The sequence below is a fragment of the Penaeus chinensis genome, chromosome 22, assembly GCF_019202785.1.
Source record: "Penaeus chinensis breed Huanghai No. 1 chromosome 22, ASM1920278v2, whole genome shotgun sequence".
In the NCBI taxonomy this organism is placed as follows: domain Eukaryota; kingdom Metazoa; phylum Arthropoda; class Malacostraca; order Decapoda; family Penaeidae; genus Penaeus; species Penaeus chinensis.
This window is the reverse complement of record NC_061840.1, coordinates 27,987,503-28,009,283: the sequence shown is the minus strand read 5'-3', so window position 1 is coordinate 28,009,283 and position 21,781 is coordinate 27,987,503. Positions and strand designations below refer to the sequence as shown.

General features: G+C 45.2%; 2 protein-coding genes across 2 annotated transcripts in view; both read left to right on the top strand.

The window, feature by feature from the left end:
- LOC125036876 (kinesin-like protein KIF16B) overlaps positions 1-13 on the top strand; it is a 65,699-nt gene extending 65,686 nt beyond the window's left edge. The window contains exon 13 of the mRNA XM_047629802.1: positions 1-13. This exon is cut by the window's left edge and continues 178 nt beyond it. The gene's annotated coding sequence lies outside the window, so the exon portion shown is untranslated.
- LOC125036874 overlaps positions 1-16,748 on the top strand; it is a 16,892-nt gene extending 144 nt beyond the window's left edge. The window contains exons 1-2 of the mRNA XM_047629791.1: positions 1-15,048; positions 15,483-16,748. The exon at positions 1-15,048 is cut by the window's left edge and continues 144 nt beyond it. Coding sequence (XP_047485747.1) covers positions 1-15,048; positions 15,483-16,748 — 16,314 coding nt within the window. The remainder of the gene's footprint in view (positions 15,049-15,482) is intronic.
- The last annotated feature ends 5,033 nt before the right edge of the window (positions 16,749-21,781 follow it).

Genomic DNA, 21,781 nt, shown 5'->3' with positions numbered 1-21,781 from the left:
ACTATGGAGGCCAGAGCGCGGCACGCCACAGCGGCAAGGCTTCGCTCGGTTTGGAATGAAGTCAAAAAGAATTCGAGTGACTCCGCATCGGAGTACGAGGAGGCAGAGGAAGACCGCGGGTTGCAGCCCCCCCTGGCGGAGCGCTCGAGTCCCCTCGGAGCGTCTCATAGCGACGGCAACACCAGCCTCCGGGGCCCGGAGCTGACGGACGCCGAGGACGAGCAAGGCTGCACGGAGGTCTGTCGTTATCAGCAGGCGTACTTCTTCGGTTCCAATACCTCGCTGGATTCCAGCATCAGCCAGCCCTCCTGTGCCAGTCTGGACTCGAGACTCGCGCAAATTTCGGGCAGCAGCAACACTTATCATAGTAGAGTACTGCCACGGAACTTCTTTCTGGACTTAGAGAGAGAGGGGCGTGGGTGTGCTTCTGCCTCAGCCACGCCCCTCACATCGCCGCAGTCGCCCTCGGAAACTAGACGCCGCTGGGACAAGAGTGTGTGGCCAGAGGTGGAGAGAGGACTTCGCAGGAACCAGAGTGTCCCGGACATAGATCCTTCAAGATCGGAAGACCGACGGCATAGAGGCAGGGGACGGTCACCCAGTCCCAAGCGCTACACTTTCGACGAGCGGGAGAAACGACAGAAGATCATTGATGCTGTGACACGACGGCTCTACCCCGGTAGTGGTCCCGGCTTCGGTCGCCGCACAAAAAAGGTGTCAGAGAAGCCTCAGGTTTCGGGAGAGAGAGAATGCAGGTGTCGTAAAAAGACAGGGAGTGATGGAGACATAGCTGCCTCCAAAAATTCTGTTACCACAAGTTCCTGTGAATCACTACTGCCCAAAACCCCTAGAAACATTTCATTACCTACATCTGTCACTCCCCCAGCATGGAGGCGGTCATCCCTGGAAAGTCCTCCTGGTAGTTTTTTGCCTATACCTGTACGTGACCATTCACAGGCTGAAAGAACATCTACCAGCCCACAAAAGGATACTGCTACTACCACGCTGACTCGCTCATCGCGCATCACAAGGCGTGAGGTCAAGACAGTCACAACAACTGTTACCAAAACACTAAATACAACAGAAAGGAAAATAGTGACTAATGTGCAGCGAGACATGGCCAAACCAGATATGCAAGACCAAGCTGTAGACTGTGATCTTGTAGACAGAGACAGCTGTGAGAAAGTGAGTTGTGAGAGTAAAGGTGCACAGGCTGATATGCAGGTTTTGGAAACCAGTGAAGACCAGGAAGAAAATGAAGACAGTCAAAGTCAAAAGAAGTGTGTTCATCCTGACCCAGATTTACTGACTGACGTAAAAAAGGATGACTCTGCTGAGAAAGAAGGAAGGCGTAAGATCCCACTGACTCCTGCCTTGCACCAGCTGCGGCAGGCTCTTGCTTCCCTGAATGATCCTGAGAGGTTCTCCGACGATAGCCTTGAACTTGGGAATTTGGATGCAGATTCACCATCACCAGCTTCAAGATTTAGTCCACGTGTGCCTGAAGATGATGAGATGTCACTAGGAGATATAAGCAAAGACTCCTTAGAAGATAGTGTAAATATAGATGTTGAATCTAGAAAATTACATGCTGCTCATGATCCCACAGTTGTACAAGAGATAAAAACAGCTTGTGATATGGTAAGTGCCATCCCAGGACCTCGAATTCCAAAACTTAGTAAGAAGAATGATTCTTTCATCCAGTCTTTCTTTCGATCCGTTAGTGCCTCAGATATGAAAGATTCTTTTGAGTTAGAAGAGGAGTCCCTCTCTCTGACTGATGACAACAGCGAGACATTATGTTTGTCTCCTAGTTCAGCACAAACATTGGCTTCCAAACCTAGTGTACCTGTTAAATCTAATGCTGCGACACCTCCTCCAAGCTCATCGTCCTCAAGGAATACAAGGAGGTGGACCCGAGAAAGAGCAGAAAAACGACTTACTGAGTCCACCAGCTCAGAAGAGAGTGATGTTGACTTACGTCAGCGTCCAAGGTTTAGAAAAAGAAGAGTGAGAAGGATGTCGCTTCCACTACCCTCCGTGCCAACTATTGACCTGTGTGAAGAGCAGGACAACTCTGACTGCACTGAAGGTGCAACTTTAAAAGTATCCTCCCACGAGATAGTAGATAGTGCTGTGTGTGCTAGTGTTAAGGATATTAATGCTAATAAAATGTTAACTAGAACTCACGGTAAAGAGCTTTTGGATAGAAATAGAAGATATACAAGTGAATCTGTAGGCGAGTGTGGTGTTGAAGATGTAAGTGTGGATATTGCCTCAACTGAGCGAAAGCAAAAGTTATTACAGTTCAAACAGAAATATAAGAACGAATCTTCACAACCGTCCAATCAGGGTTCTTCTGTGGTAGAATCCTTGTCTCCTGAATACTATTCCCCTCACCTTCAGGACCCAGTTATCTCAGTGCCCAACCAGGCAGGAAGCAACCAGCAGTTCAGTGAATCAGACTCCTTTTCAGACAGGGATGTCGAGACTCAGGCTCTCCTGAAGGAATCTGCGAAGAAGTTACTACGAACAGTAAGTAAAGAAGGCCCCTTATCAGAAGCATCTCAAGATGCAGTAGCAGAGCTACTAAAGGCTTCTTCAAAACGTCTCGCAAAGTATGCTCTCAGCATGCCTGAGGATGGCTCAGAGATAGGGAGTGCCTCAGTTTCTCGTTGTGAGAGTGTTGCCACTCAGGACGAGGACTATGACACTGCCAAAGGAGAAGACAGCTGGTTAGAAAGTTCAAGTGAGTTCCAGAGTGCCTTGAAGAAGAATGGAGTGTCTGGCTCTCATTCTTACACTAGCAACACGACTACTCCAGCAAGGGAGATGCTGCATAAAGATGAAAAAAAACAGTCCTTCGAAGGACAAGGTAACTTACTTGATGTAATGCAGAGTAGTAGTGGGGGGGATGTCTCTCCCTGTGCTTTTGTAGCTGATGCTACTGACTACAGCACCACAGCAACTACACCATTGGCATCCTCAGCTAGTGAAGGTTTTTCTACTGATGGCTCATGGGAGGACCTTGAGATTCTCGATCCTCAGAGTAAAGGGGATATCAACCTTTCTGAGAAACAGTATCAAGTCATAGCAGCAGAATTCACACCTCGCACTGCACGCAGACTCTTGTACACAATCATTGAATGCAGTGAAAGTAGTCGTTCAGAAAGTGTTCCATCTGAACCAGATGTTATTCCATCTGACTGGCAAGAAACAATGAGTGAGACTGAAGATTGCAATTTGTCAGGTTGTGTGAGCCCAGAGATTAGTGAAGACCTGTTAAGTTCTTCAGATGATACTATGCTTGACACAGTACGCCGCAATGTTGAGGATCCGCAGGATTCACTCTCTTGCATCTCAGATGATATCCTAGGGGACTCTAAAGCCCACACTGCCGAAGGATATCCAGCTGAAGGCTTCCAGGAACTTCCTTGGAATGCAGCTGGGTCTCTGGAACTCCTTACAAGTCTTCCAATAACTCCTGATTGTCTTGATGAAGAAGATAATCCATGGGAAACTGACACTAAAGACATGGACCTGAATTATCAAGATGAAAGTAATCAGGAGACATGTACCACTTCAGACAGTGGAATGGTGTGTACTAAAATTTCTAATTTCACTCCTGTTATTCAGTACAGTCAGAATCAAGAAGAGGATATGCTACCTGAATTTGTGCCTTATTTAGATTTATCAGAGGTAGCAGGATCACCTATTAAAGGCCATGTGGTTAAGGAAACCATTCTAGTCTCTTCACAAGATGAAGTTACTGCCTTAGAAAGACATGAAGATGTTACCAATGTAAATTTTAATGTCACTGTAGAAGACAAAAAAATGCAGGACAAAATGGGTAAATTACATTATGAGACTTCTAGTGCCTTTGAAAGTTGTAGAACTTTGCTAGATGGTAGCTTGGGTTTAAGCAATAAAATGCCAAAGTTTACAAATCAAGAGCAGATTCGGGTAGGAGGAAATTCAAAACTTGGGGCTTTGCATCAGGAACATCTTGAAATAACTGACAGTCCAGATGCAGAGATTCAGCATATTACAAAAGACAGTGAATTGCACTTGCATGCTTTTACTCACACAATCCATTCTTCCAAAGAAATGAATATCGGTTCTGAGGCTGTATCTTGTTCAGTGCCAAGACTTTCGACTGCTGTAGCTGTAGAATCTCCATGGCAGAAGATTGATGATGTTAGTCATTCTTCTCACTCAGATGACTATTTGGTACCTGTTATGTCTTCTAGCTTGAAGGCTGAGTCTTCACAAGATTCTGACATGGAATTTGATAGCTTAGAGCAAATTCAAATGACTTATAATGATGTCCAACACCCTCATTGCATATCAGACATACCGCAACGCTCTGTATTGGAAGGGGACAATACAGTAGCTGCAAGTTCTCTGTTAAACAAAAACACAAATTTAACAGGAGAGGCCCAAAGACTAGTTATGCCTTTAACCCCACAGAATTCCTTGATGGACGTAAGTATTTACGAAGCCGTAAGTTCAATAGAAAATCAAATGCCAATTAATGTAATGGAGATAAAGCCAGTGACTATGGGAATTGAAAGCATCGAATCGAGCTACTTGAAGCAGATGCCACAGAATTCTGTGGTAGAAGTCAGCATGCCAGAAGCAAGCTTACTAATGACTAGGAACCAAAGTGAAAGATCAGACTGTTCATTTAAAGCAACTTTGGCTCCACAAAATTCTTTGACAGGTGAAGCAGCAAGCATTTTGACAACTAAAGATAAAGATGTTGAAGCTAGCTGTCACTATTTAAATCTGCAGACAACTCCAGAATATACTGAAGTTCTGTCAGGACCAGATCCAATGGTCTTAGAGCAATCCTGTGAAATAGAAATAAAACAAGCACCACCCCTGACACCACAGAACTCAGTGATGGAGGTTAGTATATCAGAGGCAAGTTCACTGTTAGCAGAAGAAAAATTAAAGTCAAGAACTATGCAACTTTCACCTTTAACACCACAGAACTCCATGGTAGACGTTAGCATATCAGAAGCAGCAAGCTATGTGGTACAAGATGTGGAATGTACATCTGAAGAGTTGTTACCATTAGCACGTGCTGATGTTGCAGAAGTTAATACATTAGAAGCAAGCACAAGAATGCTAGATGACAGATTGAAATCAGTTATGCCCAGGCAAGTTTCACCTCTAACACCACAACATTCAATGGTTGATGTTTGTATATCAGAAGCAGCAACATCAGTGATGCTAAAAAATTATGAATACATGTCAAGTCAAAACACTCAAGCCTCTCCCACAATGAAGTCAGAAGCAAGTTATGAAGCACTGGAATTTGACACTGCTATGCCGAAAGGTTTTCACGAAATACCACCACTCATGCAACAAACTCCTGTTGTCAGTGTTAGTATAACAGAAGCAGCAACTTCTGTGATGCTTGAAGGTAAAGAACATGCACTCGACTTAAACACACAGTCCTTGCCCACAGTCAGGTCAAAGGCAGATTCAATGTTAAGAGAATCTGATATTAGTGAATCTAGAACTTTTCGGGAAATGCCACCACTGACACCACAGAATTCAACGGTGGAAATAAGCATATCTGAGGCAAGTTCAGTGTTACTAGAAAAGGAGAGCATAAAACCAAGATCCGTTAAAGTATGCCCTCTGACACCACAGAATTCTATGATGGACATCAGTATCACAGAAGCAGCAAGTTTACTATTAGAGAATGCAAAATCTGCCCTTGAACAACCAATTTCATCAGTAGCTGAGGAGACCACAGTAGATACTGTTGCTACAGCAGACAGGATATTACTTGATGATAATCATGGTAAATCTATAAAGGAAATGATACCAGGGATATCTATGAGTTCAGAGGCATTTGAAAAAACTGGGTTGGAGAAAGATTGTTACGAGGAAAGGACATTGCTATCTGCACAGTTTTCTGTTGTGGAAGCTAACTTTACTGAGGAAGGTTTAGTGATACCAGAAAAAGAAGTGAAAGAAATAAAAACCTTCAGTCAAACGAAGGCTCTAACACCACAGAATTCTTTTGTGGAAGTTAGTATATCAGAAGCAAGTTCTTTGGCACTTGAAAATGTCAGATTAAATTCCACAACCTCAAAACAAGCACTACTGTTATCTGCAAAGAGTTCCATTATGGAAGACAGTTTTGCTGAGGCAGCATCATTAGTGCCAGAAAAAGAGGAAAAAGAAATAAAAATTTTCAGTCAATCAAAGGCATTAACACCACAGAACTCCTTAATGGAGGTTAGTATATCACAGGCAAGTGCTTTAGCAAATGTGAGCTTAAATTCTAAAACCCCTGCACCAGCAACTCTGTTATCAGCACAGAGTTCCGTTTTGGAAGACAGTTTTGCAGAAGCAGGGTCAGTAATACCAGAAAAAGAGGCAGAAGTAATAAAAATTTTCAACCAAACAAAAATTCTAACACCACAGAACTCTTTTTTGGAGGTTAGTATATCAGAAGCAAGCTCTCTGGCAAATGTCAGCTTAAATTCTAGAACCTCTGAACCAACAACTCTGTTATGTGCACAGAGTTCTGTTTTGGAAAACACTTACGTTGAAACAGATCCATGGGTGCCAGAAGAAGAAGTACAAGAAATCAAAACTTTTGATCAGGCAAAGGCTCTCACACCACAGAACTCCTTAATAGAAGTTAGTATATCAGAGGCAAGTTCTATGGCACTGGAAAATCTCAGTGTAACTTCTAGAACCTCTAAACATGGGACACTGTTATCTGCAGAAAGTTCCATTTTGGGAGATAGTTTTGCTGAAGCAGCATCATTAGTGCCAGGAAAAGAGGAAAAAGAAATTAAAATTTTCAGTCAATCAAAGGCTTTAACACCACAGAACTCCTTAATGGAGGTTAGCATATCTGAGGCAAGTTCTCTAGCAAATGTCAGCTTAAATTCAGGAAGTCCTACACCAAAAACTCTATTATCAGCACAGAGTTCTGTTTTGGGAGCCAGTTTTGCAGAAGCAGGGTCACTACTATCTGAACAAGATGCAGAAGGAATAAACATTTTCAACCCAACAAAGGCTCTAACACCACAGAACTCCTTAATGGAAGTTAATATATCAGAAGCAAGTTCTTTGGCACACCAAAATGTCAATTTAAATTCTAGGACTTGCAGGCAAGTGCCTCCACTTACACCTCAAAATTCCATGATTGATATCAGCATAGTAGAAGCAAGTGCTTTGGCATCAGAAAGAAATGAAGACATGAATACAAATGTTAATTGGATTCCTCCCCTAACTCCACAGAACTCTATAGCAGATATTAGTGTAGGGGAAGCAGCTTCAGTTATAGTTGAAAATGTTCAAGTGAGATCAAGATTGAGGCAATTACCTCTTATGACAGCACAGAACACAATAGCAGAAGTTTCTGTATCAGAAGCAAGCTCCTTAATACTGGCGACTGAAGGTACCAATAACAGTTCAGTACAAGAAATTAGCACAGAGGAACTACCTGTAGTATTGCTTGATACCGATGGAGCAAAGTCAAAAAGTCAAAAGGACTTAACGCCTTTAACTCCCCAAAACTCCGTTTTAGAAGTTAGCATATCAGAAGCAAGTACAATAGCCATGGAAGATGAAGCTCTTAAACCATGTTTGAAGCAAGTACTGCCTCTTAAATTATCAGAAGGAAAGGTCATGTCATGTGAAATGGAAAGTGTGAAATCACTGAGTTCTAAGGAAATACCACCGCTGACACCACAAAATTCTGTAATGGAAGTTAGTATATATGAGGCTGCAAGTTCAATTGCTGATACCTATCTTAGTTCTGAATTTCCAGTAGCTTTATTGCAAGAAAGCAAAGCAGTGGAAGGAACATTAGAGGAAACACATAATAATCAGAGAGACATAGAAAAGGTATTGCTTACTCGGCTGGAAGAAGAGAGCTGTGCGGATGCATGTTTCCCAAGTTCACCACAACAACCTAATGTTAAATCAATATCACATATCGCTACAAGTGATCACTCATTAGAACTTGCTTTTCCAACGCCCCAGGTTTTGGATGTAGGTGTGTATCAGGAAACCACATCTTTCCAACCACAAAATTCATCGTTGGTAACACCTTTAACACCTCAAAATTCTGTGGCAGATTATGGGATGGCAGTGGTACCACAGACTTCAACTTTAGTAGCAAGTACGCCTTTGGACCCCAAAGCCCTTGTTCCTGAGCTGGGTAAAGGAAGCATGACATTGCATTCAGCAGTAGCACCAATACCTGAAGACAGACTGCATCATATACTGCAGGAAGGGACTGAAGCAGTAATGCCACAAATGGCTGCAGAGGAATTTCAGGCACTGACTCATGTCGCACATATGCCTGTAGAGGTAGCTAGTAGTATAATTTCAGCATCTACTCCTCAGACACAAAAAGTAAATGCCTTAAGACCAGAAATAATTGGCACTAGCAGTGTCCAAGCTGATCTTCATCAAACACCACATGTGGCAGTTGGTTACCAAGTTTTAGAATCTCAGACAGACCAGCTGACTTTACCACAAGAGTTTACTGAAGAATTACAGACACTACATCCAAGAATATCAACAGTGGTAAATAGTGTTGAAGGAGCGATGTCTTTTACACCACAGGAATCCAGTGGTGACGAAATCCATCCCCTACAACAGATGGTCATCAAAAGTAACCAAGTTGTAAACTTGGCTGCAACTTTGCAGTTAGACACAGATTATGATACTATAATGCCATTATCACCTGAGATAATAGAAAGAGACCAAACGGTGATTAATTTAACCAAATCAGAAATAATCAACGAAGAATGTGACAGAGGCCAGGCACAATTAGACACAGAAGAATTGCATTTGGTGTCTCAACTACCACCCCGTTTGACCACCAATGCCCAGGCAGTGATTCAGAAACCCGAGGTAGTTATGAAAGGAGCCACCACCAGTATTTCAGGAGTTGCATGTAGAATCCAACAAATACCAATGGAAGGAACTTGTGATGTCTCAACAGTGAATCAAAGTGGACTGCAAAGATCATTTACTACAGGAACAATAAGTTCTGAGTCAGATATGGAGGAGTCATGTTCAGTGATGCCAAGGTTATCTTACACAGTTGGAAAGGTGCAAGCAGTGACTTCTCAAATGCCTCATGATGCCATCGAAGAAACCAAAAGTACACAAGAAGTGAGATATGAAACCCCCTTAATTTCAAAAGCATTAACTTCAAAGCTAGAAGTACCATGGGACAATGTCAGTTCAGTCCCCTTCCATGTAACAACTTCAAAGTTACAGACGGAAGTATCAGAATCAGTTATTCCACTTGCACCTCATACAAGTAATACTACAGTATTGGCTTCTGCTATTCATCAGACTCAGCCCTTAATTGTGGGACAAGCAATGATTCCCAAGCCACTTGAAGAGGCTATGGAGGAAGCTGGTTGTCTCCAGGCAATGGCTGACAGTACGCCAAAAATGGTCATAGTTAAAGAGAGCAGTGGCCAGGCAGCCATTTTAAGTACACCAATTATGACTGTAGAAAGAGAGGGCAGTGAAAAGTCAGTGACTCTTCAAACATCACAAATGTCCGAAGTTGCTATCCCCATAATATCTACGTTGGCCAAGGGAGAAGTGATGAGTGTCCAGACAATATCTCAGCAGACTTTACCTTTGACTGTGGAGGAAGCTGGCAGTGTCCAAGTATTACCTCTTCTAACACCACCTTTGGCCACGGTAAAAGCTGGTAATGTCCAGGTAACAATACCTCAAACACAGCATATGGCCTTGGAAGAAAATGAAAGTGACCATGCAGTGATCTATCATCCTGTGACTGCAACACTGTCAGTGGAAGAGTCACTTTCAGTAACTCCATTGACACCAGAAATAGCAGCCGGTGTGCAGGTAACTTCACATGACTTTTTAGTGGAAGGGTCAGGCAGTGACTGGGAAATGACATATCAAACAGTAGAAGTAAGCAGTGACCCGGCTCTGCCTCATAAAACACCTGTGACAGTTATGGGGAAAGCTAGAAGTGTGAACGGAGCAGATCGTGCCCAGACATCGATTCAGCAAATGTCTCAGATGGCTTTGGAAGGTGTAGTTGCCCAGACACCAATCTATCAAGCAGAAACTTCCAGTCTAGATTTGGAGGAATCACATGCAATGATACCTCTGTTGCCTCAGAAAGCCACCTATATGACTCATCATACATCACATATTAGTGAGCAAGGAATTCGACAATCACCACAGGTGGCCATGGAAACTATCACTGACCAGACTGTGATTCATCAGGCACCTCAGATGGCCATGGAAGGTGGCAATGGCCAGTCATTGTTTACACCAGTGGAAACTAGCAGTGGTCAGGCAGTGTTACACCAGCCACCACAAGTTAGCAGAGCTGTGGCCATGACTCTTCAAACATCTCAAGTGACTGTAGAAACTAACTTTGGCGAGGCAGTAATACCGCTGGCATCCGTGGAGAAGGGGATTAACATTCAGACTGTGGAAATGGCAACGAAGGAAGCACAGAGTGTCCAGGAACCAAAATATCACGAACCTCATTCAATTTTGGAAGAAAATGGCAGTATTCAGACAGTAACTCTTTCGATGCATCAGGTAGCAAAGGAAAGAATGGACAGTGCCCAGGCATTAAATCAGCAAACCTCTGATATGGTCATGGAAAAAACAAAGAGCCCCCATACAGTAATGCAACAGGCAGTGATTTCACAGTTAGGTTTAGAAGATAAACATGCAGTGATTCCTTTACTACCAGAGGAAACTAACCGCATGGCCGTAGTGATTCATAAAATGCCACATGAAGAAATGAGCAGTGCCCAATCAATGACTCTTCAATCACCTCAGATGGCCATGACTAGCAGTGATCAGGTAATGATTCCCCAAACACTTCAGATGGCCATGGGAGAATCTAGCAGTGCCCAGCCAGCATATGTTCAGACGACTCAGATAATCATGCCAGAAACCAGTAGGACCCAGGAAGTGATCCAACAAGCAGTGACTTCAGACATAGATTCGAAAGAAATGCATTTTGTGAAGCCACTATTACCACAGGATATATGCAATATGAGCGCAGTGATTCGTCAGACACCACAAGCGGAAGAAGAAGGAACAAGCAGTGCCCATGCACCGATCCAGCAAGCAGCAGCATCTGAACTAGATTTGAAAGAAGCACATTCAGTGGTTTCACTGTTACCACAGGACACCAGTAGTGTGAGAACAGTGGTTCATCAGACAGCGCAGATGGCCAAGGAAGAAATAGCCAGGGCCCAGATCATGACTGTGGCACATCAAATGCCCTTGGGAGAAGCTAGGAGAGCCCAGGCAGTGATTCAGCAAGCAGCATCTTCAAAGCTACATTTAGACGAAACACATTCAGTGATTCCACTAGTGCCACAGGACACCGGCAATGTGAGAGCAGTGATTCATCAGACGCCACAGGTGACCGAAGAAAGAACTAACAGTATCCAGGCAGTGACTGCTCAGGCTAAACAGATTGCCTTGGAAGAAGATGGCAATGCCCAAGCAGTGGCTCTTCAAATGCCACAGATGGCCACGGGAAGGGCTACCAGTGCCCAAGCAGTGGCTGTTCAAATACCTCAGATAGCTTCAGACGGAACCAGCAGTGTCCAGGCAGAGACTGCTCATATTACACAGATGGCCATGGATGAAACTAGCAGTGCCCAGACAGTAACTCATCAATCACCGCAGATGACCATGGGAAAGGCTAGCAGTGCTCAGACAGTGATTGCACAAACACCACAGATGGCCATGGTGGGAACTAGCAGTGTCCAGGCAGTGTCCCAGCTGCCCTTGAAAGAGGGTAGCAGTGCTCAGATAGTGTCCCAGATGGCTTTGAAAGAGGCTAGCAGTGCTCAGGCCATCATCCAACCAGCAATGGCTTCACAGCTATTGGAGGAAACACATTCAGTGATTCCACAGTGGCCACAGGGCAATTTTAGGGCAGAGATTCGTCAGATACCGCAAGAGGTTAAAGAAGGAATAGGCAGTGCTCAAACAGTGATTGTTCAAACACCACAGATGACCTGGGGAGAAACTAGCAGTACCCAAGCAGTGACAGTTCAGACCCATCAGTTGGCCATGGGGAAGGCTTCTATTGCTCAGGAATTGACTACTCAGACTTTACAGATGGACTTGGAAGGAGTGATAAATGAAACACCTCAGATCGACGTGGATGCCACTAGCAGTGCCCACGCGGTGAATGTTCAAACACCTCAGATGGCGGTGGGAGCGGCTAGCAGTGCCCAGCCAGTCACTGTTCAAACATCGCAGATACCCGTGAGAGAGGCTAGCAGTGCAGAAGTAGTGATTACTCAAACACCTCAGATGGCCATTGGAGAGGCTAGCAGTGCCCAAGCAGTGACTCTTCAGACACCCCAGATAGCTGTGAAAGAGGCAAGCAGTGCCCAGGCAGTGACTCTCCATACACCTCAAATGGCCCTGGGAGAGGCTAGCAGTGCCCAGGCAGTGACTCTCCATACACCTCAGATGGCCATGGGAGAGGCTAGCAGTGCCCAAGCAGTGAATATTCAGACACCTAATGCAGTCATCCGACACGCAGTGTCTTCACAGCAACGTTTGGAAGAAACTCAAGACACCAACATTACGATGGCAGTGACTCATCAGACTCCACGGATGACAGAAAGAACAAGCAGTGCTCAAGCAATGATCCAGCAAGCAGTGACTTCACAGCTTTGTTTGGATGAAACTCATGCACTAGCCAAGGAAAGAATGAGTAGTGCTCAAGCAGTGACTGTTCAGACACCACAAATGGTCATCGGAGAAGCTTGCAGTGACCAAACAGTGACTCTTGAGGCATATCAATTGGCCACAGAATCAGTTATCAATACTCGGGCGACACCTGTTCAGAGACTTGAAGAAGCCAGGCATGAATCTAGCAGTGTCCAAGCAGTGACTGTTCGGACACCTCAGATGTCCATGATAGCAACCAGCAGTGAACAAGCAGTGATTAATCAGTCACCTCAGATGTCCATGATTGCAGCTGGCAGTGTCCAAGCAGTGACTGTTCAGACACCTCAGATGTCCATGGTTGCAGCTGGTAGTGAACAAGCAGTGACTGTTCGGACACCTCAGATGTCCATGATTGCAGCTGGCAGTGTCCAAGCAGTGACTGTTCAGACACCTCAGATGTCCATGGTTGCAGCTGGCAGTGTCCAAGCAGTGACTGTTCAGACACCTCAGATGTCCATGGTTGCAGCTGGCAGTGAACAAGCAGTGATTAATCAGACACCTCAGATGACGGCGGCAGTTCCCATTAGTGCCGAGGCAGTGATCCAACATGCCGTGAGTTCAGAGTTAGATTTAGAAGAATCGCATTCAGTGATTTCACTATTACCAAATGGCAGCAGCAATTTGAGAGCAGTGATTCATCAGACATCTCATGAAGGAACTCTTAGTGACCAGGCAGTGACACTTCATACGCCACAGATGGCGATGGAAAAGACTAGCAGTGCCCAGACAGTGACAGATCAAACACCCCATATGGGCAGTGTCCGGGCAGTGACTCTTCAAACACCACATGTAGCCATGGATGAAACTAGCAGTGTACAGGCAGTGACTGTTCAAACATCACAGATGACTGTAGAAGCTGGCAGTGCTCCGACGGTGAGTCTTGAGACACCTCAGATGGCTTTTAGAGAACTCTGCAGTGCCCAGGCAGTCACCGGTCGACCCGTGTCTTCGGAGCTGGACTGGGAAGAATCGAACTCAGTCGTTTCAGTTTCACCGCAGGAAATAGGCAGTGTTCAAACAGTGACTGTTGAAACACCTCAGATGGCCGTGGCAGAAACTAGCAGTGCTCAGGCAGTGATTGCACAAACACAACAAATAGCCATGGAAGGAACTGATAGTGCACAGGCAGTGATTGATCAGACACCACAGATGGTAATAGGAGAGGCTAGCAGTGCTCAGGCCATCATCCGCAAAGCAGTGAAACCACAACTCGATCTGCAAGAAACCCATTCAGTGATTCAGTTGTTACCACAGGACCCCTGCAGTGTCAGAGTCGTGAGTCATGGGACGCCCCAGGAGGCACGGGAAGGGACGAACAGTGCCCAGACAGTGAAGATTCAGACACCGGAACCTACCAGTACCCAGGCAGTGACTCTTCAGACACCTCAGATGGCCATGGGAGAGGCTGGCAGTACCCAGGCAGTGACTCTCCATACACCTCAAATGGCCATTGGAGAGGCTAGCGGTGCCCAGGTAGTGACTCTTCAGACACCTCAAATGGCCATTGGAGAGGCTAGCAGTGCCCAGGCAGTGACTCTTCAGACACCTCAAATGGCCATTGGAGAGGCTAGCAGTGCCCAGGCAGTGACTCTCCATACACCTCAAATGGCCATGGGAGAGGCTGGCAGTGCCCAGGCAGTGACTCTCCATACACCTCAAATGTCCATAGGAGAGGCTAGCAGTGCCCAGGCAGTGACTCTTCAGACACCTCAAATGGCCATTGGAGAGGCTAGCAGTGCCCAGGCAGTGATTCTTCAGACACCCCAGATAGCTGTGAGAGAGGCTAGCAGTGCCCAGGCAGTGACTCTCCACACACCTCAGATGGCCATTGGAGAGGCTAGCAGTGCCCAAGCAGTGACTCTTCAGACACCCCAGGTAGCTGTGAAAGAGGCTAGCAGTGCCCAGGCAGTGACTCTCCATACACCTCAAATGGCCCTGGGAGAGGCTAGCAGTGCCCAGGCAGTGACTCTCCATACACCTCAGATGGCCGTGGGAGAGGCTAGCAGTGCCCAGGCAGTGACTCTCCATACACCTCAGATGGCCATTGGTGAGGCTAGCAGTGCCCAGGCAGTGACTCTCCATACACCTCAGATGGCCGTGGGAGAGGCTAGCAGTGCCCAGGCAGTGACTCTCCATACACCTCAAATGGCCATTGGAGAGGCTAGCAGTGCCCAGGCAGTGACTCTCCATACACCTCAGATGGCCGTGGGAGAGGCTAGCAGTGCCCAAGCAGTGATTCTTCAGACACCCCAGATAGCTGTGAGAGAGGCTAGCAGTGCCCAGGCAGTGACTCTCCACACACCTCAGATGGCCGTGGGAGAGGGTAGCAGTGCCCAGGCAGTGACTCTCCATACACCTCAGATGGCCGTGGGAGAGGCTAGCAGTGCCCAGGCAGTGACTCTCCATACACCTCAGATGGCCCTGGGAGAGGCTAGCAGTGCCCAGGCAGTGACTCTCCACACACCTCAGATGGCCGTGGGAGAGGGCTAGCAGTGCCCAGGCAGTGACTCTCCATACACCTCAGATGGCCGTGGGAGAGGCTAGCAGTGCCCAGGCAGTGACTCTCCACACACCTCAGATGGCCGTGGGAGAGGCTAGCAGTGCCCAGGCAGTGACTCTCCATACACCTCAGATGGCCTGTGGGAGAGGCTAGCAGTGCCCAAGCAGTGATTCTGCAGACACCTCAGATAGCTGTGAAAGAGGCTAGCAGTGCCCAGGCGGAGATTCAACAAGCATTCACAACAGAGCTCGATTTGGAAGAAACCCATTTAACGACTCCACTTTTACCACAGGAGATTAATAGTATGCAAGCAGCGATACATCAGACACTGCATGTGGCCACGGAAGGAGAGAACAGTGTCCAGGCAGTGACCGAGCAAAGACACATGACCGTGGAAACAGATAGCGGTGTTCGAGTGGAGACCCGGGAAATGCCTCAGATGACTGCTAAGAATAGTAGAGCTCAGGCAGTAATCCAGCAGGCAGTGACTGTCGACCTGGGTTTAGAAGAATCGCATTCAGTATTTCCACTTACGTCACAAGAGACCAGTGGCATGCAAGCAGGTGTTCAACAGACATCACCCACAGACATGGAGAGAACGAGGCATGCTCAGTCCACAGCTCTTCAAACAGCACCTGGGAGCCTGAGGGAAGCCAGTGCCCAGTTAGGGGTCCTGCATGCAACGTCTTCGGAGGTAGACTTGGGAGGAGCACCTGCAGGGACTTTACCATTGGCCCCAAAGACCTGCAGTGTCTTACCTTTGCTTCGTCAAACAGCACACAAGGATAGAGGTGTTTTGAGTGGTGCTGACGCAGTGCCTCATCAGACACCAAATGTGACTACGGAAGCAGGCAGTAGTGCTGTGTCAGTGATGAAGGTGACAAGGACTGCACAGTTAGATTTAGAAAAGTCACAGTCACTAACTTTACCCTCACTGCAGATGGCCAGTAACGGTCAAGCTTTAAAACAAATAACACCGTATATCATAGGAGATACCAGTGCTTCGACAGCGTCTCATCAACCATCTGAGGTGGCTATGAATGATGGCACCACATTGACTTCAGAAGGATGGGAAACAGTAATTCCACTGACAGAACAGAGCGTAAGCAATGTACAAACAGTCACTCGTTTGCCGACTCGGAAGGAAGGAGTTATCTGTGACCAGGAAGAAACTTGCACTGGCTTTGCAGTAACTCAAACAGTAGCATCTGAAGTAGATATGGATGAATCTTGTTCATTGACTTCATTCTTGCCACATGCAAGTAATAGTGTGAGGGTCGTGACTAATCAGAACCCTCGCCTTGCAATGGAAGGGGCCAAGCCTGTACAAACACTGAAACAATCACCAAAAGGTATTTCTCAGTTGCCACAGGTGACGAGCAACGCCCAAGAAAGGCCTTACATGTTCATGGAAGTACCTGACAGTGCACAGGCAGTGACGGCGCAGTCATCGGTTACATTGGGATTTGAGAATCCACATTGAGACCTAGCAGTCTCCAAGGAGTAACACATCATAGTACAGAAAAAACTAATCAAACAGAGGAGCCTCAGATGGAACAGGCTGTATCATTTGGTGAACATTATAACACAGTAACTGTGAACCCCAGAGAATCACTGAAGCCACTTACATTTGTTGATGGTGAAGACCACACACCTCTTGCAGCTTCAACCCCCATAAATGCACAAACTTGTGTATTAATGGATAAGGAACATTCTTCTCTTGAAGACAGTGCGTATGTCACAGCAACTCCAACAGACTTGGAAAGGTCCACTAAGGAGACATTCATTCTTGTACCAGAGTCAGAGTCAGAAAGAGTTGCCTTTACAGCTCCTAAAGTTTCAAAATTGGAAGATACAGAACAGAAAGTGTCTCCATTAAACATCTCTCACGACACATTGCAAACGTCGCATGGAAGGGTAGGCCATCAGACTCCTCAAACAAGGTCTGTGTCTGAAGGTGACAGTTTATTTGCAACAGCCAGCAAATTTTCATATGATATCGAAGGCTCAGAGGCAATTCCGACCAGTAATACTGAGGATGAAGAAAAATTCTACACATCAAATACAGAAATATTAGAGAATAAACCAGAACAAAAGCTTAGTTCTGCTGGCTTGAGTTTGCCAAAAAGAAATTACAGAGAGGAAATCATTGCAACATCAGAAGAGGAATTCTTCTCAGCAGAAGATTCAGCCTTAGTTTCTAGCTCTGATAGCGTAACATCTATGACCTCTCGTATATGTATGGATGACAAAAACGTGAGTAGCTCACAGGTAGTAAACCTTGAAAATAGAAGTGAAATAAGAAATGTAGATATGCAGAGAGAGAAATCACTGACAGTCAGCGGAATAAATACCATCGGAAACTTGCCTTGTGTGACTGCCAATTCAGCCAAAGGTTCTGAATCCATCCAAAATGACAATTACCTCTATAAAAAGGGGCATGTTGGCAATATTATTAGTTGTGCTCAAGATCCGAATGTAGTCGTCTCATCTTGCAGTGTTCCACGTGTAACATTAGAGCAAGAGGTCTCAGAGGAAACTTACAAAGAAAAGGAGAAGACAAAGCAGGCAGAGAGGGGTGAGGTAGCGGGACGAGAGAGTAGCAGGAGCAGGTGTGTAGACCAGGGCCTCAAGAGCGCTCTGCCAGGTAACATCAATTTACCGCATGGCAACGAGGGCCAGCCCATTGCCAGCACAAACGTCATTGGTCAGAGCGCTTTGGCAGGCTTTGGCAGAAGTACAAGTTCAGTTACTGAGGAATATTTAGCAAAGCTGCAAGATAGAGACAGTGCAGTGCACACATCAGCATTATCAGAAAGTCAGCATATTCCTGTCAAGACCAAAGTGCAGGACTCGAGCAATAGCAGTAAGAAAGAAGGCAAAGGAAGTGGAGGGAAGGAGCAAGGAAAAGTTGCAAAAGGGTGCTTTAAGAAGCTTGAAAATGTTGTATTCCATGAAGCATCAGAAACTAATTACAGTGTAGCAAAGGCAGAGAATGCAAAACTTATAGAAACAGCAAGTTTGCCCCATTTGGGAAAATGTATTGCTCCTGATACAGGGACAAAAATTCCAAGGGAAGACAAAACAATTTCATTTGAAGAGAATAAGTCCATATCAAGTACTGCTACAAAAGTTTCTCAAAGAAAAGAAGTTAAGAAAAATATTTCCAACGAAAAGAAAAGCGATCCACTGGTTGATTCAGATCATACTGCAACATCAACAAGTCCAACTGAGGTGAATCAGCACTTACAGAAGAGAAGTCCAGATGTTCAACGTAAATTCATTCGGCAAGCCACCCATCCACCACATACTGTCATGACCGGCTTCTCTAATACCATAATGCAGCCACAAGAAGCCTGTGAGCAGACTGAGGACAAGACGCTTGGAAGTCATGCTAAGGTGATATATAAAGCTGAGCAACAAAAGCCTGAGTACACAGCAAATTATAGCTTGGCAAAACTTAAACGATCCCTCTACTCACGTAAACTGGCAGGTCAGGTCTTCAATCAGATGACCTACCCGACATATGAGCCAGAAAGAGAGCAAGTTCAAGTAGAGGACCATTCCACACTGAAGAAAGAGGATAGTGCGAGAGCAGTACCAGCTGCCATCAGTCACAATATCCAAAGAAAGTTCGACAGCAAGTCTGAGAGACATGACGATATACAAGCATCTTTGCAAGCAAGGGTATCAGATGACAAGGAAATCGAGTCCAAAACTACTGGTTTATTAAAAGGTTTTGGCACTAGAAGTTCTGTAGTTGTTTCGAATCAACAGGAGCAACATCAAACAAAGAAATATGGAAAGACATTGAATATGAATGTTTTGGAATCTAAGATAACAGAATTAAAGAGCAATGAAAAAGAAAAAGATAATATAAAAAAGGTCAGTACTACACAAGAACATTCATATGGAATTGAAGTTACTGTGTCAAATTCCTCTTCTAAATCATCAACAGCCACCCGTGAAGATAAGCAGACATATGTGGTTGATAAGAACGTAGACAATCCAAAAATGAAACTTACTTCTGAAGCTTGGCGGGGACAATTCCTCATGGAACATGACCAGAGTGATGAATGGGGAGCTTCAGATGAGAGTATCACTTTCATCTTCATGAATCCAGATGACGAGAGACCATCCGAGGACAATTTATTACAAGCAAATATTACCCAGTCCAATGGTTCAAACTACCGCAGTTCCTCAGACTTATCGCATGTAGGCTTGAGTTTTGATACGTCAACTGAATTAAAACAAACCCATTTCTTTGATTTGTACAAGGCAAAATGTGGCCGGCTTGTTCGCTCCACATCTTTGGATTCTGTGTATTGGAATTTAAGTAAAATTCAGGTGGCTAAGCAAAAAACGGAAATGCAACGAACCAGTAGCCTAGAGGAAGTGGTGACACAAGAACTGGAAGATATACTAGCCAGAGGAAGGCGTTTCTCTTCTGCTGAATCGGATGAAGATGACATAACTGAGGATGCAAGTACTGTGAGACAGAACCGATGTCATATAACAGTTAAGTCCCATAGTGAACAAACTGATTCAAGAGAAGTTCCTGAAGCATCTCGCAGAAGAGCTGTGGTCACAGATGCTGATGAACAGACTATTAATACAAGCAGTTCTGGTGACGATGATGTGTTTGCCAAATCGCCTTCACCAGTCCCAACATTCGGTCAGGCTAATTGGTGTGACTTCAAGGGCATGATCCTGGGGCGTCCAGTTATTTCTACAACAATCCGGGTTATGTCAGGCGAGTCGAGCAAGTCCTCACCACAGCTTCATTGTCGCCAAACCCCAGAAAAACTTAACAAAAAATCAGTATCATGGACAGACCTGCAAGGTTGTGGAGCACTAGAAATTGATGAAATTCCAGAAATTCGTTCACAGGAATCTGCAAAGCTAGTTTTGCCACCAAAGTCCATAATGAAAAAGCCTAGTTTAGCTCCTATAGCCTCAACTCCCCCTCCTCAGACGCCACCTTCACCCGTATCACCTCAGTCTCCTTCAGAGGAACATCCATCTGAAACCACACCCACTCTGAGGACAATCAGGAAAGCTGCAATGAATTCTTCAAGTGATAGTGATGACATTCCACTGCCAAGGTCCAAGTTGAAAGAGATGTTTTCACTCCAGCTACCAGAACACATACGGGATCGTGTGAACAAAACTGGAACAGAGGGTATAAAGAGCACTGAAGAGCCAGAAGCAAATTCAAGAGAATTGCAGTCCACTTCTACAGAAGATCCAGATTATTCAAAAGTCCGTCAACAGTTCAGGCAAACAAGTCGACCACCTTCATTAGGCCTTTCAAAAAAATCCAGCAATTCTCCATCTCTGAATGATTCACAATCATCTGGTGTGTCTCTATCATTTGGGAAATCATTATCTACAGATGATAACTCTGTTTCAGGATTTTCCCAGTATTCAGATCTGTTTACATCATCAAACATTTCTTTGGCGTCAGGATTCTCCCCTTCAGGCCCGACACCATTCGGCATGTCATCAGCTGGGTTTCCTTCATCCTGTGTAGTATCATCACAACAAATTTCTTCTGTATCAACTGCAGTTTCAACATCTGAAGGACCTCTCTCAAGAGGTATCTTACAATCTCTGGACAGCAATATAGAAGTGCAAGATCCAAATAGTCTGACAAATTCACCTGTAACTAGAATGATATCAAAGAAACATTTTGGCTCTTCATATTGCAGTTCTCCATCAGATGACACTGCGTCTGTGATTTCAACAAGCCCCATTAACATCATGTCAGCACCAACGACACCGGCAACAGAAACTGCACCTTCAATCATGTCCTCTGACAGGAATCAACAATTACTGCGGTGTAGAAGTGAGGGAGATATTGCACTGCCCAGTGCAGAAGGCCTTTCTCACACCTGGGTAGCGCTTTCACAGGTTATGAAAGAGGCAGGAACCATACTAAAAACTTTATCTGAAACGTCTTTGGTATTACACCATCAGATTGCAAATCCCAATCAGAGAGTTGCTCTTGCTCCAGTAGCTGAAGAAGCCAATGGCACCACCAGCCCAGCAGGACTGCCTGAAAGTAAGAAGGTTAATTCTGTTGCGGTACAAACTGACCAACACCAGCCAAGCAATGTGAAAATGAGATCAATTGTGGCTCAGACTAGTTTTGAATCCTCAAGTGATGTCGAGAATTTAGATGGTGGAGGAAGGAAACCACCTCAAAACTACCGTAGAAGTGCCAGACGTTTTGATTTGTCTAGTAGTCATACATCGTCACTTGGTTCAGGAATAAGAGGAAAAACTTTCTCCCAAGAAATTAACAACCTCCGACATGAGAGAGAGCGCATCAATCGCATTCTCGGTCACTATGACAGTTCATCACTACATTATTCTCGAAGTGGAAGCAGATTCAGCAACAAAAGTTCATCATCCGAATTTGATTCTCCAGTGTCCAGTTTAAGGGCAAGCCTTCAAAATTTACCTCACACAACTTTAGAACGAGACTTAGAAAGTGACGGAATTGTAGGAAGT